General features: G+C 35.5%; 2 protein-coding genes across 3 annotated transcripts; both read left to right on the top strand.

The window, feature by feature from the left end:
* The first annotated feature begins 1,902 nt into the window (after positions 1-1,902).
* Positions 1,903-4,066, top strand: LOC132191676 (zinc finger A20 and AN1 domain-containing stress-associated protein 8). 2 transcript variants are annotated; one of them, XM_059606770.2, is made up of 3 exons: positions 1,903-2,080; positions 2,198-2,260; positions 3,213-4,066. In XM_059606770.2, the coding sequence occupies exon 3, from the start codon at positions 3,226-3,228 to the stop codon at positions 3,742-3,744; it is 519 nt and encodes a 172-aa protein (XP_059462753.1). In that variant the 5' UTR covers positions 1,903-2,080; positions 2,198-2,260; positions 3,213-3,225; the 3' UTR covers positions 3,745-4,066. The 2 variants fall into 2 exon arrangements, with proteins under 2 accessions (XP_059462753.1, XP_059462752.1); XM_059606769.2 differs by lacking the exon at positions 2,198-2,260 and having other exon boundaries at positions 1,904-2,080.
* A 10,335-nt stretch (positions 4,067-14,401) lies between these two features.
* On the top strand, positions 14,402-17,653 carry LOC132191839 (Leucine-rich repeat receptor-like protein kinase family protein). The gene is made up of 2 exons (XM_059606952.2): positions 14,402-16,862; positions 17,066-17,653. The coding sequence occupies exons 1-2, from the start codon at positions 14,579-14,581 to the stop codon at positions 17,416-17,418; spliced, it is 2,637 nt and encodes an 878-aa protein (XP_059462935.2). The 5' UTR covers positions 14,402-14,578; the 3' UTR covers positions 17,419-17,653.
* Positions 17,654-19,070: the final 1,417 nt, after the last annotated feature.

Below are 19,070 nucleotides of genomic sequence, written 5' to 3' on the forward strand. Positions count from 1 at the left end.
TCAATTTGGATCTTGTTTCTTTTAAAAAGATACATAAATAAGGTAATAACTTTTATAAAGTTTTGGCACAAATCAAGGTTTTTCTGCCCTTCAATAAGATCATGACAAATTAAAAATTTAAAACACCATAACAAAAATAAACATAAACACTTAATTTATTCTCACCAAGACCTTATATGGGTTGAAACAAAAAAATCTTCTAAAGTAAACATTTCTTCTTCTTCCTCTCTAGACCCACTGTCAGCTACCAACTCGCCACTAGCAAGCCCAGACGACGCTAGGCAGCCCAGACCTTTTTGGTGCTCCTCTCCCTCTTTCTCTCTCTCACACACACCGGCAGCAAAGAAGAAATTTCTCTGCTACCAATGCTTTCTCTCCCATTTCAAAAATTTTGGTTGATTGCTTGATTTTTAACCTGTCTAGCAGCAAAGAATTGGGAGAACCCAAACCTTGAAAATTAAGCAATCCACCAAAATCTTTGAAATAGGAGAGGGAGCATTGGCAGCAGAGAAAAAAATTCTGTTGCCGGTGAGATAGAGAGAGAGGGGGTGGCCAACGTGGCCTCCAACAAGTTTTGGGCCGACCGGCGGCATCATCTCTAGCGTGGTCTGGACTTCCCGGCAATGGGTTGGTGGCTGATGATGGGTCTAGAGAAGAAGAACATGAAATGTTTATTTAAGAAGATTTTTTTGTTTTAACCCATATGAGTTCTTGATGAGAATAAATTAGGTGTTTATGCTTTGTTTTTTGTTACGGTGTTTCACACTAATTTGTTATGCTTTTATTGGATGGCACAAAGATCTTGGTTTGTGGCAAAACCTTATAGAAGTTATTATCTATAAATAAATGCTAATCAATATTCTTATTAAAAGTTTATTTTTCGTCATTCTTATGATCTTATCTATATGGCACGTTCACATCTACTTTTAAAAAAACAATAGAATGTTAAAAGATCATCGCTTGAGATTGCTGCATAAGATTTCTCAAAAAAGAGAATTGGATCTGTTTGATCTTGACATTTTCTTTCCTTGTTGTATTAAACATTGGGAAAATGATTTTCAATCCAAATGCATGTCTCTACATAGTTCCTAAATAGTTTTATTTGAGAGCACTCTTTTTTTTTTTTTTTCTTCAAACAAAAACATGAACAAATAAATTAAAACACAAAACACTAAAAATTATTTTCGCCTTTGTCTCATGTAAGAATACTTTCAAACAAAAAAATAAAAAATATCATCTAAAAGGTATTAACAAATGGAACTGAGAGAGGGAGAGAGAGATGTTATATAGTACCGACGTGCTTTTATTTTTTATTGATTAGCAAGTGAGCCTTTTTTTTTTTTTTTACATGTTCGCACAGAAAAATGAGCGAGGAATTCAAACTAGTAACCTCCATTTCATGAAACATGGTCTCCAGCCAATTGAACTATTCATTGGAGACTCTTTCAGGCTAATTTAGTATTCGAGATTTATTCAAACTTGATCATAGACGCTATCTACCTTGGGGATGCTGTTATTTACAAATGAATTAAAACTAACACATCAATATTATGATATAATTATAAAATAAAAATGTGATTTTTACCGTTGGTTAAACTAATCATCAGTTTTTTGCTTGTTCTTTTGCTTTGTACTTTCCAAGGCCATTGAAATACAAAGCAAAGGTGCTGACAAAAAGGTTGGGCTTTGTCCTCTCGCTTTCAAACTAAGCGATCAACAAAACTGTGGGCCAAGCCGCCAAGCCCACCCTGGTTTTAACAAAGCGAAGCGTAACTTACAATTAATATTAAGATTAATTATAAAATAACCTCGGCAGCGAAGGCCACGTTTCTTGTCCCATAAGCGAACCAGTAAAGGGCGAAATGGTAAATAAAAGGGTTGTCTAAGGGCAATGAATCCCGCACCACCGACTCTGTGGAAAGCGTTCGTTGGCAGAGAAAAAGCGAGTTTTAAATAGGCGAAGGAGAGAGAGAGACAGCCAATTTGCATTCTGAACCCAACATCTCTCTCTCTCCCCCTCTCTCTGTCTCTCGTGGCCTTGATTTTTCCGATTATCGTTGGATTATCTCACCGATTTCAGGTGAGATTTTCTGTGATATAGATTTCGTCTTTTAAAATTTTTAAATTCTGCTTATTAATTAGGATTTTTTTTTTTTTAATATATATATATATATATATATATATTTTTTTTTCAAAGAAATCATCTGGTTCGATTTTGTGCACCAAGATCGGCCAGACCAAACCGGTGGGGCGTTGTTTGGTATATTCCTTTCCCTTGATTATGGTTTCTCCGTAGTCTTTATGTATATACACATATATTGATTGAGGGTTTTTTTTTTTTTTTTTTCGTTTTTATCTAGGCGGTTAGTTGTGACACGGGTTATACTGTTTTAAAATTTGGTTTTAGAAGATGTTGTTTTATTACTATTTATGCGGTTGGGCTGATTGTTTCTGTGAAAAATTCTGTGAGCAATTCTTATGCGATGGGTAATGGTTGGGACAAGGTGGGAAAGTTATGATTTTTAGTTAATATTTTGAATTTTTTGTTGGTATTTCTTCAAATCGTTACATTATCAAGGAGATTATTGGATTTTTTTTAAGTGTTTGAATTGTTCTATGAAATTTTGTAGGATTCATGGGGTTAGACTGGGTTTTTTGTATGCTGATTGTTTCATATTGTTTGCGGATTTTTCTTTTGTTCATCTCAATCAAGAAAGTTTGACTTGGTTTGGTTTATCTAGGGGTTAGACAGAAAGTGAAACAATCGTTATCCATGTAGGGTCTGCAAGAATGTTTGGCAGAATTGCAAGAATTAGAACCCATCCTCCCCAAAAGAAAAAAATTTGTGTTGTGCTGCATTGATTGGATCTTCACTTTGATTCAAGAAAATTCAATGTTTTGTTAACTTTCTGATGCTCTTATTTTCACGAGATGCAACCTTGATACATGTGTCTTCTTGTTGTATGTAACTAAAATTGACAGTATTGTTGAAATTGATTCAATAGTATCCGCTTTTTATCTCTTTTTGGCTTTCCTTAATTACTTTTTGTCTAGGTACCCGAACTTTCATGCGTGTCCTTGTGGGTCTCTGAAGTTTGTATTTCTTTGCTGGGTTATATGGAATTATGGATTGCTAAATGGTGGGATAATGGTTATCTTATCTTGCTTCTAGTTTATAGTTGTGGATCAAAAGGCGATTTTGTTGTTTGCAGGAAACTAGAAAAGATGGAGTCTCATGATGAGACAGGATGCCAAGCTCCAGAACGCCCCATTCTTTGCATTAATAACTGTGGCTTCTTTGGAAGGGCAGCCACCATGAATATGTGTTCCAAATGTTTCAAGGACATGGTCCTTAAGCAGGAGCATGCTGAACTTGCAGCATCATCCATAGGAAACATAGTGAATGGTGGCGCTAGCAGTAATGAAAAGGACCCTGTCATTTTGGGTAAGGTGGACGAACAAGCCGGTCCAGTTGAAAGAAAGTTTTTTTCAACAGAACGGTCGAGTGATTCATCCTCAAGCAACTCTTTTCAGATGCCTGTGAAAGAGGGCCCTAGTAGATGCACCACTTGTCAAAAGCGTGTTGGTTTAACCGGCTTCAACTGTAAGTGTGGAAACCTCTTCTGTGCAAGTCATCGCTATTCTGACAAGCATGATTGTCCCTTCGATTATAGGAAAACTGCACGGGATGCTATTGCAAAAGCCAACCCTGTTGTGAAGGCAGAAAAGCTTGACAAAATTTAGGATTCATAGCTTGAAGTGAAAGGTTATGTACTGAAGTATGATTCCTCTTTCTCTATCCGTGTCTTTGTATAAGTTGGCTGCTTGTCTTGTTAGGTGTCCTTTGCTGATAGAAATGGTTCGTTCAGTTCATGATAGTGAGGACATCTTTAGGACAAGTCTTATTCCTTGTTGATTGGTGAGGATTCCTTTATTGGCTCAAATGTGTGTAAGCCTTTATTTATGCTGGTTTGATGGACGTCTTTGGGGTTCCTTGTAATGAATTCTCGGTTGGTATGCATTTCTTTCTGGTAGTACGTGGAAAAATGCCATTTTTCCGTCTTCAGTGCATTTATGGAATGTTGTGTGCATTTCTTTTGGTAATCTGTCATTCTCTAGGTATATGCTCTTCATTGGATTTAGAACCATGCCATTAAAACTGGATTTTTTATTTTTTATTTTTTAATTATTCTTATTTTTCTTCTTTCAATGGATCATGTTTATATTTCTTCTCATGGTTAGGGGCTTGGTGGATAAGACATTTTACTTGGAACATTTGGAGTGTTTTTTCTTCTTGTTTTCTTTGTGGTGAGAATATTTCTCAATGGCATGCTCTGAATTCCATTTTAGTTGTGTGGTTACCCATAGATCTTTTCAGGAACTATGTTGATTTAGTTTATGGCTCAGCAGAGACGTCTGTGGGTAAGGCTTCACAACGTGTTTGTAGGTAACTTGTGGCCGTTTTGATTTGTGACCAAGAAGGCTACAAAACACTTGTATGGTTATGTAATATAGTATGTCTAGAGGTACACAAGTGAAATCACTAGTTTGTGAGGGGAATTTTGAAGTTTGAATCAGCTCTGCATAAGCTGGGTAAATTTGAAGAGGCATGTGTCTATGTTGCAAGTGTTAGTTGGAATGTGGTCTTGTGCTTTTAATATCGTCAAGCTTTTGACTGTCCGGAAAATGAAGGATTATTGGTCATGTTTTTGGAATTGAATGTTGGTATCTCAAGGATTGAGGAAGCCTTGAAACTTGAGAAGTGGTGTAGAGTGGGTGGGTGGTGGAGTTGTTGGTTAGTTGGAGAGGTCAATACGAAAGTCAGCTTGGAGGACAACTTCTGTGTTTAATGTAGTGTGTTCGGAGAGAGCGGAAAGCAAAGAAGCTTTTAAGATTGTGAGAGATGGGTGTTTAGGATTTATGGCTACACAAACTGTTGAGGATAGTTCTAGATTTGGTCCAAGACGAAAGTTATAAGCCATTATGTTCAAATTGATGGCATTGGTGCACAATAATTCTTGCTTTTCTAGCTTTGCAGACTTTCTAGGCTTGGTTTTGTTGTACTCTTATGTGCTTTTTAATGAAAAGAGAAGTGGAAAACTGGTCCCTTCGTATTTCAAGTCCCTTGGCTAGTGGACGACTTTGATTGGCGATGGAATGGTGGTTGTTTTGTTATTACTATTTATTTTATTTTATCTTATAGACGAGCAAGAACAAATTCAAACAAACGAAAGGAAAAATTACAAAAGACCAAAAAGAAAATCTAAACCTGACAGCAATCTAACCATATCTCTAGAAGGAGTCCTTGAAGGTAGAAAAGACAATTGAAATTGAAAAGGCTGCTGGCCAAACTGGTTGTAGTGGCTCATGTTGGATGTTGTGGGTATTATCAACGGAAACTCATGTTAATTTAGCTTATGTCCAACTTATGAGAGAGCTAAAGAGACTAAGAAGTAGTTGTGCAATGGCAGATGAGACACCATTTGAGGGTGGTAAAGCAAAAAACTATCAAGATCAAATATTTTGAGGTCTAGATTCAAATCTGAAATTTTGATGGACGAAAAGAGCTCTATAAATGAGAGCTAGAGATATTGTGATGGAGGGAGGAGGCCGGTGGATGGTAGAGCGAAGGCTGGCGATGGAGGAGGAGGCGCAACCGAGTGGTGGAAGTTGGGTTTTTAGTAGATCTAACCTCTAATAACCCAAACAAAATATTAGATTCTCTTCTCCCTTGCCAACATTTGAGAGAGGGATCTGAGAGGTGGGGGCGCGGGGGAGAGCTTTTTATGGAGATCCTATTAAAACTTAATGCATAGAGACTTTTTGACCATCCATATTCAATAACGGAGATGGCATGCTGTTGAATATTAAGAGGCAAACCAAAGTCCAATATAAGATAATAATCAATCTAAAAGTCTCCAAATTAATTTGGCATAAATTGATTGTATGCACCCAGCTGTTGACTGGGTTTTCAATATTGAATTTGGGTGAATCCTCTTTACAAGGGGTGCCTATGGTTTTTGAAAACCACAATCACACTAGCTAGCATTTGGTTTTCTGTTAATAACAACATTATAATGTGATAAATACAAGTTTTCTCTTTCTTTTCTTTTTTTTCCTTTTTTTTTTTTTTTCTGCGACTAAACATAACATGAAGGTGTCAGCATTGACGTATTCTAAATGACATTTTTACGATATGCGAATGACAAATTCTTGAGAAATGTTAGGAGTTAATACTCTTATCATATTTAACAAATCTTATCTTACAAATCAACTATTAGGTTTGTAGACCCCACATAAGTCAATGATAAATCCTACAAATCTAATAGTTAATCTATTAAATTTGTAGAAAAATATTTGTCAAATATAAGAAAAATATTAACACTTAGCATTTCTCCAAATTCTTTCATTAAATCTAGTTTATGTGGCCTTCAATTATCTCTTTTAAGGGATGACGACAGAATATTGTCATGTGTATTTAGCTTCTTTTTTTTCTTTTCTTTTTTCTTTTTAAAGATAAGTATTACATTGAAAAATAGAGGTACAGCTTTATTGAACCACTTGAAGATTTAAACCAAACTAATTCTGATAAGGTTCCACACTGTTACAACTGCAACAAGAAGGAGACATTGTTGACATGACCCTATAGTATGTAGCAAGGTCTAGTCAACAGTGGTGCAAAGCTCAAAGTGACAGTTCCAAAAAGTAAAGAAACCAAGTTTGGAATTTCACTTACAAAAAAAAAAATAAAAAAATTGGAAGCCAAGTGGAAACAAATCGAATGGGGTATTTTTGGGTTTTCATGATGAAAAATGGGTCAAAATTAAAAGAAATTTTTTGAAGGGGGACAAATTTATAAAATTATATTTTTAAGATGAATTTTAGAACTTTTCAGCCACCCTAAAAGTTAATGAAAAAACTTTTTTTTTTTAATACCAAATGGCTAAGGAGAGAGTCACTTTAAAAGTAGTATGCGGTGTCGTCCAATAATTAGACAGTTGAACAAATGATACATTATGAAGATCACATTTCCCTCGTCCTTGATCAAATGAACATGTTCTACAATAACTCCGAACAAAAGAAAAAATCATTTTCACTTTATTGATGAAGGAGGTAGAGAGCTGGAACTGAACACCATGAGGAGGATATTGCTTGTAGATTAAGTTACCAATAAGTTGGGTGGGAGCTTTTCCAGGATTTTGTTTTCTTCCCAAAGCACTATAAAATGTATGGAGTTGAAGAGAGCATGGTATGGCATGGCATAAATCTTTTGAAAGCAACAAAATAAGTTGATTTCAAATAAACAATATGGAAACATGGAAGAAGAAAAAAAGAAAAGAAAAGAAAAGATTTTTGATGCTTTTCTTTCCTTGTTTTGTTTGTTAGCGATTGTGCAATTGCTTTTTTGATGGAGATCGTCGTGGGAATCATTTGGCAGGGGTGAGCAGGCTTGGAAAAAGGTTGCAATATGCCCTCTAGAAGGCACCTGGTCCTTGATAAAAGGTACCTATTAATGATAAGGTTGGAGAACTGACTCCTTAGTGGACTTTTCTCTATGTTTTACTTCAATTATTCAACATAATACTGTAGATTTTTCATGCTTTACTTCTGCACTAATTGCATTTATAAGTCAATACCATACTATATACTTAATTAGCCATGCTTGTTTGTTGCTCAACCACCCATCTTTAGGTCAAGAAGAATCTTACAAGTTGCTCTCTGTGCTGCAACAAGTGGTCTACATGATCATGATGCTCTAAAACATAGAGAAATTTTTGGTTATAGTATGTACTTCTTTATACATGTTTGCATAGCTTGCAAGGTTTCAATGAGATGTCATGTGAGGGCATAGTGTTGTAGAGGGCAAATGTTGAGGTCGAACGCTAGATTCAAAAGCCTTAAAACTGTTGGATATTGATTTGGTTAAGCCCTCAACGTTTAAGATTGTAATATTTTATCACACTTCATAATTAAACGTTCATTACGACAGTCTACTCTATCAACACTTGCCTGATTGTGGGTATTTCTCTTTTGATGGCTCTACTCAGCAATCAGTATTCAATGAAGTAGTACTATTTTAGCTCAAATAATACTAAAACATTTTAGTCTAGCCTATAGGCCACTTCTTCCGTGATATGATGCCCAACTCTGATACCAATTGTTAAGGGTTTAACTATTGTTCCAAAAGCTCTGTGACTCTTGGATATCGATTTGATTAAACCCTTAACTCTTTGAATTGTAACATTTCACCACACTAAGCTTCCAGGATAGATATCCAACCAATACGCCAAAAGCTTCATAATTGATGTTACTTGAAAAGTTAGGTCCTTAAATCCATCTCATATAAAGCTAGCCCAATCTAACGCCCGTTCTCCAAATTGGGCATACCATGATCATAACAAGAATCTTGGTCAAATATTTTCATATATATATGTCAAAACTAATAATTGTATCCTATATGGCTATAAATATATATGTAATGAGGATATATATATATATCCTCATTACATTTCAAGTTTTGTATTTGTTGGCCTTGTTCTTCCTTGTGTGATGAGGTGGGGCAACCTGAAAGCATGGATCAAATTGCCACCTTTTCGGTTGTGGACCAATCACAATGATTCGGATCAAATTTTGGTTAAGTTTAGAGTGAAATCCTCTCAAGGGCTTTGTTTGTCCCCATGGATCAAATTAAAAAAGAAAAAGAAAAGTTAATTAATTGATTGGCATAAAGGATTATCAATGGAAAGGGAAGAACAACATGGGAGGCAATATAAAGAATGAAGAAATCAGAAAGATGTGCCCCGGCCCACTCTCCACCGTCTGCTGAAAGCAATGTTGGTATACATGCTATAGAGTTTGTTTGTGTGTATAATTATTAATCCATATAACTTTCTTCATAGCAATAAGTGATATTTGATAATAGCAATTTTTGCTCAACCCCACCACTCCCATGTCTGGTTTCTTCATCAAAGACAAAAAGGGCAACCTCGAAATCCTTTGTTGGGGGGCTTTGGGACTTGTTTTCTGGGGAATATTACAAACAAATTAACAGCACAAACATCCACCACCACCACCACCATCCCTCCTCGGATGCTTTGATATATTGTCTCTCTCTCTCCCCGATGATACTAAAAGTTGACTCTTCTTTAACTTTTGCAAAGGAACAAATTGTAATGGATTATAAAAGACGAACATGTATATAAATTACAAGAACAAATATTAATAGTACGTCTCTACTCTAGGGTTGAACATGTTTTTAATCCATTGACATTCTTAAATATTTGAGTTAGTAGGACACCGAAAGAAGTGAATGATTATTCAATGGCACTCATAATCTGACACAGTTTGAATGGCATTCATGAAATGGATTGACAGGTCAGTGAACAACTCTAATTATCTCACAGACTGTAAAGTATATATATATAATATAAAACCATTGTTGATGAACCAAAAGGTGGTAAATCTTTTTCATGTATTGAGTTTGGACCGTGTCAGATTTTTTAACTTTTAACGGGCTAATCTGTATTAAATTCATGTCGAATGGCGAATAATGTCGAAAGCTTAATTCTTTTGTGATATTTGTTCTTGATTATACATTATTGATCTAGTTTATGGGCATGATGGTTGCTAGGTCGGAGCTGCATGTGTCTCGACTCTTTTTGGATTTTCTTCTGGATTCTATTATGGCTTATTGACCAAATTTTTAACTAATTATTATAATTAACACCTGGCTTTCTTACCAACAAGGCAGCAATAAAGGTTATAGAAGAGAAAATAACTCAATTTATTTCTCTTGGCTTTGATTAAAGGGAATATTTGTAACTGTTGCATACCTCACCTTCTTTTTTTTCCTCATCAGAAAATGGTAGGCCAGAAAGATCAACTATGGCTATTTTAACTGTATGTGATCATAGTAACACTTATTCGTTCGGCACTGCTCAAGAGAAACATAAACGACCGGAATCGCAAGCGTACTTTTAAGACTAGCCGAATCATAGCTTAATTCAGTCCAATCAGCATATTAGTGGGAACTATAGTGGCTAATATTAATAAGGCTTTACGAGTGATTCTCCACTGCAGATATTCGAACTCTCATCTTAATATGTGCCTAACCTTTAAAAGAAATTTTGGACCACTGAATCACCGCCAGTACTGTGGTTCATGCCTCAATATTTCTAACCATTTTTTCTCAAATAAAAAAACACACAAACACACACACACACATATATATATATATATATATATATATATATGAAAATGATATAATAGTTTTTTTTTTTTTTTTTTAAATTTGAAAGAAAAATAGTTAGAGATTTTAGATTTAAAATAATCGTAAAATTATGTATTAAATTAGTCAAATTAAAGCACGTGGAGTTTTGGAATATTTTCTCTTAATTCAATTTAAAACGAAAGTCGCTAAAATCAAAATCAACAACAACGACGAAAAAAAACAAAAGAAACGTACAGAGTACAGGTGAGCCATTTTTTACGTCAGGTTCACCGGCGAAGAAATATGTTGTTGAAGATGACGTGACAACAAAAATTTTGTATAGATTTTGGCAGAGAAGTGTAATAATGGCTGTCGTTTATTTTTACACTTTTACAGAAAAAAGGTCAAACGGAGGCGTACAAAGGTCAACTTTGAAGAAAAAGCTACACAATAACCTTTTTTTTATTTTTTCACCGCGACGCTTGTGCTGTGCACGAACCTGGCTGTACCATTCCCTTCCTTCCATGTGTAGGGTAGAGAGCAGTGGACGGCGGCCGATTCGCCTCACCGACCGTGCTTCCAACTTTTTGCATAAAAGCATCTGGACACTTTTTACGGTACCAATTAGCCACCATCTTCATAATTACTGCATTTCCAGGAAAGCTCTTTTACTTTCACCAACTTCTGTGAATTTTGCTGCTTAATATTTGGCGATAGGAACAAATTAAAGCTATCTTATCATTCTACTTTCTTTTATTTTCTTTATTTATTTTTTAAAAAGATGGAGGCTAAGGAGTTATCAGTTTTCTATATCCGTATATATAAGAGAATGATAAGTTTTTTTTTTTTTTTTTAAGTCATAGGTAGATATTATTTTTTTAAAAAAATTTAGAAAAAAATTGCTCTTATTTTTCTCACTTAATTTTTAAAAATAAAAAAAATCAAGAGAATGCTAGAAGAACACGTAGCATTTTCCTATTAAAATTAGGCACCATACTGATAAATTTAAATAGTCCAAGCTATATCTCAAGTAGATTTGGCTGAGTTGAAGGGATCTACAATCATTATTGTTAAGGGATTTTTTTTTTTTTTTTTCTACTAAATATCATTAGTTATTGTACTGTATTTTTAGTCGTTTGGGCTTTATTGTTGGGGTACCAACCCACTGTTATTCGATCTCCTGTTATACGTAAGGCCACTTGACAACAAATATTCTAGTGACTGACATGATAAGTGTCACACGTATTGTTACATTAGTTTATAAACATAATAAATATTACATGAACGGTCACGCAATACTCTACTTTTTAGTGATTAATATAGTAAGTATCATATATATTAATTGTCACGTTAGAGATTGATTAATTTGTCATTGGTTTAGGGGTGGAATTAGCTTATGGGCAGAAGTTCCCCAAGCCATAATATTAAAGTGAAAACTATTCTTGTGTTTGGAGTAATTTGTTAATAATTTTGTTTTAAATCACATCTGTGATGATCTCCACCGTTAGAATGACAGTCTTCACCGTCAGTGTAAAGTCAATTAACGGCGAAAGCGGGGGTGATCTTTTTCAGGATGCATCTCAGAAGACGGGACATGTTTTCTTAATTAAATATATTTTATTTTTAATTAATTAATGATAATACAGACCTTGACATTAGCGCAACTAATGTCGTTGAAAAGAGGTGGTTAGGTAGCACGTGCGAAGTGGACTTCTGTCTCATACTCACGGTCTGTCTTGTCATCACTCTACACTCACGGGAAAGTCTCTCTGTGCCCTTCTTTTCCTTTTGTTTTTATGGATCATTTCTTTATTTATTCATTTGACTTTCTGAGCTTCGAGAGTTTCTCCACCCCTTTCCAATTTTCTGTCTCTGCTATGTTAAATCATGCTTTTTTTTTCTTTTTTCTCTGCTATGCAAATACTTTTTCTTCTTCTTCTTCTTCTTATGGGGTTTATTTTTTTTTGGTTAAATTTACTTTATCCTTTAAGTTTTAGAAATTTTTTAATTTTAATCTCAATATTTAAAAATTAGCAAGGTACCCTTTAATATTTAAAAAATTTTCAATTTAAACTTTTTGTTACTAATTTTCGTCAAATTAGACGAAAATTTATGAAATTACGTAATTATTCTTAATACTTTATTTTTTTAATTCCCGTCTAATTAGACAGAAATTAGTAACGGAGGCTCTGAAATAAAATTTTTTAAAACATTAGAGAGTATATTTGCTAATTTTTAAACATTGAGATTCGAATTGAAAAATTCTTGAAACTTTAAGAAGTATAGTAAATTTAATCCTAATTTTTTAAAGGGTTCATATTTTATTTCAAGTATTTTATGAAAATGAAAGAAAAAAAATCATTTAAATTGAAGAAAGTGGGGTGAATAAATAAGGACCTTCATGATCACCATTTTTACTGTCGACAGATGTTCATAAACTTTCTTCAAAGGTGGTTTCACAAAATGAGATATTCATCATTCTTATCATATCACACTTGACAAATCTGTATTAAATTTTGAAGACAAGGGTAAAAACTTGACGGTAAGAATGATTTGTAATCATTAATAATTCTTACAGTTTTACTAATGTCGTAGACTAATTACTAATTACTGCACAGAAATATTCCATATATTTGAACTGAAAATGAAATACATCCCCTCCTCCTCCTAAATCCCAATAGGGTTTTTCTGGTATGGTTGGTGAAAGGTCAAATCTGCCTACTATTTCTTAGGATTCTTTTTCCAGCTTATAATAATGATAAAGTTGAAACAAAATTGCTGACAATTATCGAACGGTAATACTGTAGATTATTTTTCACTTACCAATGTTTTTTTTTTTTTTACTGTTGTTGGTAGGGGCCCCTGGCCCAGTGCACCATTTCACATGCTAAAAGTTTCAGCATTACCGAGTAATTTTCTTCTTGGGAGACATGAAGGCAGGAAGAAAGTGTCAAGAAAAGTTATTTCACATCTTGTGTTGATGATAAAGAAGGTCCAAAAACGCCCATTTCAGCCACTGTGTATTGTTTGAATGGATGAATATATTAAGAGTTTTGTGTGTATAATAAGTCAAGCTTATGCAAGAAAATCAAAGATTGAGATTTTTCCTGCCCAAAGGAGGAGTGGGGGAGGAGAATTGTATAAAATTTGTTAGAGTTTCCTGCCAATGTTCCGATAAGAAGTGGGCCATTTGCTCTAGCAGGTGGTTCATCAACTCCCTCACATTATTTGCCCGATTACAAAGGGTAGAGGGAATCGGTCATGATCCCCTACAACTACACAAGTAATGTTCAAAATTTCAAAATATGGATAGATATTTTCTTTAAATTGGGTTAGAATAACTTCTTTTGGTTTGTGAAATTGACATATGTCATGTGAGAATCGCGTACTTTTTTAATATGATGTAAGAAGTACATGATGTTTTTAATAAAATTTTCTCAAATTTTGTTAATGCTATTGAAAGAGTATGTGTTTCTTGGACCGTGATACACAGCACACGGCGTGCCACGCACCCTGTGCAATTTTTTTTTTTTTTTTTTTTATAATTAAAAAAAAAAAAATTTGCATAGCCGTGCGTGGCACGTCGTGTGCTGTTTTACTTCACCCGTGTTTTTTACATGCTTAAGAAACACTTAACATTTTTATATATTATAGGGGTAATTACCTTTTGCCTTTATGAATTATAGCGCCTTGACACTTTCCTCTCATGAATTATTAACTATTACACTTGACCCCATCAAACTACCATCTTATGACAAAAAGCTTCATTCTGTCAGTCAAAGAGTCATGTGCCTCCATGGTGTCATACGATCCTAGTGGTGGTTGCTGAGCCGTCAATCTGATCGTTTTGTCGACCACCACGGAGGCTCCATGCGGTAGCCACTGCACAATGGCCACTTTTTTATGAAAAATAAATAAATTTCAAATGTTATTTATTTTATTTTATTTTTTGTGAGAAATGTATTTTGTTTTGAGGAAAATTTTGTAATTTTATTTTGAAAAGTTTATTAACGATGAGCTTAAAAAGCGAAAATAATTTTGTAATTCACAGTTCTCACTATGACACAGTCTATAACATAATTTCTGCGGTTACTCCGAGAGATTATATTACTCTTCTTTTTGGGAGGGGCCAGGGGGATGCAGCGGGGAGTGCTCTTGGAACTTATACAATTTTATATAAGAAGTAGTACCTTTATGAGAAATCCTGGAAAGTCATGGCGACTTTTTGTAACTTTGTATAGATACCCTCGATCCCATCAGCCATCCAGTAATCTCTTCGTCTGAGTCACACTCACACTTCACACTTCCGCAGATATATAGGAAACATTGAAAAGAACACAACCAAGCTCTCTCACTCGATCACCTCCAATGGCCGCAGCCTGCACATACCCTTTCCTTCTCTCTTTAGTCTTCGCATTCTTCGTTCTCAACTCAGCTTCATCTGAGGCAGATATCCTTCTGACCTTCAAGGCCTCCATTGAAGACTCCAACAATTATCTCTCAAGCTGGTCTAATGCCTCAGCCAGCAGTTACTGTAACTGGACTGGAATCTCCTGCATCTCCACACCTTCACTCTTTGTTACTAATATTAACCTTCAAAGCTTAAACCTTTCTGGTGAAATCTCACCTTCCATATGTCAGCTTTCCTATCTGTCTCACCTCAATCTTGCTGACAATCTTTTTAACCAACCCATTCCTCTTCATCTCTCTCAATGTGGCACTTTGGAAACTCTGAATCTCAGCAACAATCTCATTTGGGGAACCATCCCAGACCAGATTTCTCAGTTTGGTTCTCTGAAAGTGCTTGATTTCAGCGGAAACCATGTTGAGGGAAAGATCCCAGAAAGCGTTGGCTCACTGAAGAACCTTCAAGTTCTCAACTTGGGAAGAAACTTGCTTTCAGGTACCGTACCTTCTGTCTTTGGGAACTTCACTGAGCTTCTTGTTCTTGATCTGTCTCAAAATGCATTCTTGGGGAGTGAGCTTCCCAGTGACATCGGAAAGCTTGAGAAGCTGGAGCAGCTTTTTTTGCAAAGCTCTGGTTTTCATGGTGAAATCCCCATCTCTTTTCTGGGTTTGAGAAATTTAACCATTTTGGACCTTTCCCAAAACAATCTGAGTGGTAAGGTTCCTCAGACACTAGGGTCTTCTCTCGAGAAACTGGTGTCTTTTGATGTTTCACAGAATATGCTTTTGGGGTCATTCCCAGATGGCATTTGTAATGGAAAAGGCCTTATAAACCTGAGTCTCCACACAAATTTCTTCACTGGTTCAATAACCAACTCCATTAATCAATGTATAAATCTTGAGAGATTTCAGGTTCAGAACAATGGGTTGTCGGGTGATTTCCCAAATGCTTTATGGTCATTACCCAAAATTAAGCTCATCAGAGCTGAAAACAATAGATTTTCTGGAGAAATACCCGATTCGGTATCAATGGCTGCTCAGTTGGAGCAAGTTCAGCTGGACAACAACAGCTTCTCGAGTAGAATTCCTCAGGGTCTAGGGTTGGTTAAGAGCTTATACAGATTCTCTGCATCTCTTAATGGTTTGTATGGTGAACTTCCTCCAAATTTTTGTGATTCACCTGTTATGAGTATTATAAATCTCTCTCACAATTCGCTTTCGGGCCAAATACCAGAATTGAAGAAATGCAGGAAGCTAGTCTCATTGTCTTTAGCAGACAACAGTCTTACTGGAGAAATCCCACCATCCCTTGCTGATTTACCAGTGCTAACATACCTTGATCTTTCTGGTAACAGTCTCACCGGTCCCATCCCGCAAGAGCTTCAAAACTTGAAGCTTGCCCTTTTCAATGTGTCTTTCAATAAACTATCTGGTAGGGTCCCAGACTCTTTGATTTCAGGTCTCCCGGCTTCATTTCTAGAAGGAAACCCTGGACTTTGTGGTCCAGGTTTACCCCATTCTTGTTCTGATGAGCAGCCAACACACCACACTCTTGGCCTTACCGCATTGACATGTGCACTGATATCTGTAGCTTTTGGTCTTGGGACTTTGATTTTAGCTGCTGGGTTTTTTGTGTATCATAGACGTTCCAAGCAGAAATCTCAAATGGGAAGTTGGCGCCTGGTGTTCTTCTATCCTCTTAGAGTCACTGAGCATGATTTGGTTATGGGAATGAATGAAAAAAGTGCAGTAGGAAGTGGTGGAGCATTTGGTAGAGTTCACATTTTGGGTTTACCGAGTGGTGAGCTTGTTGCAGTAAAGAAGCTTGTTAATTATGGGAACCACTCATCCAAAAGCTTGAAGGCTGAGATCAAGACATTAGCCAAGATCAGGCATAGGAACATTGTTAAAATTCTTGGGTTTTGCCATTCTGATGACTCCATCTTTCTAATTTATGAGTTCTTACAGAAGGGAAGCTTAGGGGATTTGATTCACAGGCCAGATTTTGAGTTGCAGTGGGGTGTGAGATTGAGAATTGCCATCGGGGTTGCTCAGGGATTAGCATACCTTCAGAAGGATTATGTCCCGCACTTACTTCACAGAAATGTTAAGTCTAATAATATTCTTCTGGATGAAGATTTTGAACCAAAACTCACAGATTTTGCGCTCGACCGAATTTTGGGTGAAGCTGCATTTCAGTCAACTATGGCTTCAGAATCTATATTATCATGTTACAATGCTCCAGGTATATAGAATTCAAGTTTTACATAGATTTTCTTGCTACATAACTATACTATAAAAGTATATCATTTGCTTGTGAAAAATATAATATGTTGATGTTATGACCATATCATTTGCTTTCTGATTTCCACATATTGCATAAATATAATATGTTGATGTTATAAAATTTGAGGTCTAGATGGTCTTATTATTGAGTTTGTATTGCAGAATATGGATACTGTAAGAAGGCAAGTGAACAAATGGATGTGTACAGCTTTGGTGTTGTATTGTTAGAGCTAGTGACTGGGCGACAGGCTGAGCAAGCAGAAGCAACAGAATCCATCGATATTGTGAAATGGGTGCGGAGGAGAGTTAACATTAGCAATGGGGCATCCCAAGTTCTTGACCCCAAGATATCAGAATCTTTCCAAAAAGAGATGCTGGGGGCTCTGGAAATCGCTCTCCAGTGCACTTCTGTGATGCCAGAGAAACGGCCATCCATGTTTGAAGTTGTGAGAGCACTTCAGTCTCTTCCAAGTACAGCGTTCTCTGTTAGCATTCAGTTTCAGTCTGAACGTTGAAGGGGTTGGCTTCTTTTGGCTTCTTTTTGAATTCTTTCTCTCTCTCTCTCTCTCTCTAAGTCTTAATGTAAAGCCAACTTGATTTTACATTTTCTCCATCTTGACTTCTGATTGGTAAAAGAATGTGCTTGGGCATGGTATTTTCTGTTCTGCACCAGAATATGTTTGGGATTTGTTTAATAGTAATACAAGATTTTTACAATGTTCTAATACTAGTATTCATGAGTGCCACCTTTGTATGTTTAAGAAAACTTGATCCAATAATCAAGGCAGCAATCTGCTCTTTTAGAACCCAAGTAACAATATTATTAACACTTCTTTGCAATTTCCATGAGTATGCATCAGTCAAGGCATGATGGGCCTTTTCTACCAACCGTGCTTGTGCTTTGTTGATGGCTACTGCATTGAAAATATGAGAAAACTGACATTGGGGGAGGGCCAGGGGATGTCTGAAAGGGTTACACTTCAGAGGCTATGGATGTGAAAACTTTTGTTTTTCTTCTGTCTAATCCACTGCACAAAATGCTTCTAAAACTACAAAAATATAATACTTTTTTCCAAAAAAACAAAAACAAAACAGAATATACCTTGATATTTTTCATCAGTGTTAATTTTGTTTTTGAAGTTTAGTTTTGGGGTTAAATTTGGACTCTTAAAACGAATCTTGTTTACAGATTTAGTGTACTTTTTTCAGTGGCTTTAACGTAATGTCATCATCATCTTTTAGGTCTATAAGTGGATCAAGATTTGTGCAGTGAATAGATCTAGTGTGTAGGCCTAGATTTAGCCGCTTCACAGTTCTGACCGTTTCTGGGCCTCTGTCATTCTGACATTTACAGACTCTGGTTTTTCTTTTATCTTCCATGGCCATCATCCTAGAAAATTAATTTTTTATTTGCATCCTTCAAATGTAATAGATTCTAAATGTTTATTGAATTAGCAAGTCACGAGCTAGGAGATTCTACCTTCTTTTTTTTTTTGAACGTTAAATTGGAATGATGGTAACATCTTCCTATCCTCTTTGATGAACATTCGAGCTATAAAAATGGCACATTTTATATCTTCCAGATTTGTGGCAGTAGGAGCTCTTCCCCTTTGTTTTCTGTGCTTTTTCTTGATTTCCAGGTATTCTGTATTCTTCATTTCATTGAAGAGAACTTGTTTCATACTATAACAGCTAAAAGAGTACACACATTTGCAATTTTCACGTTCATATTTTACACCTTTTGTAGGTGCATTTATATCGATGACGGTTATTATATGTTCGAAAAAAAAGATTTCAAGGTTTGATCACAATGACGATTTCTTTAGAACGTATTTTGTCCAATTTCTAAAGTCCAATGCCCTAGTGGCGTTGCTACCACTAGGCGGGTAGTCGTCTTCTCCATTACTCGAAGTTATTGTTAAAATAAAGAAGATTTTGGTACAATCTATTATCCATAACACTTCAAAATTTTGGTTTTTCCCTTCAAATCTTTGGATTGACTTCAATGGTGTAGCATTTATTTATTTAGAAAGTAAAAATATGTTTCATCATTATTTGAAATACCCAAAATAAATAAATTCAATTCATTTCTTTTTATAAAATCTAACATACTGGTGAAATTTTTGAGTGGGTGACTGAAGAAATAAAATATACAAATTATTTTACC

This window comes from Corylus avellana, chromosome 10 (genome assembly GCF_965113065.1).
Source record: "Corylus avellana chromosome 10, dhCorAvel1.hap1.2, whole genome shotgun sequence".
Classification (NCBI taxonomy): domain Eukaryota; kingdom Viridiplantae; phylum Streptophyta; class Magnoliopsida; order Fagales; family Betulaceae; genus Corylus; species Corylus avellana.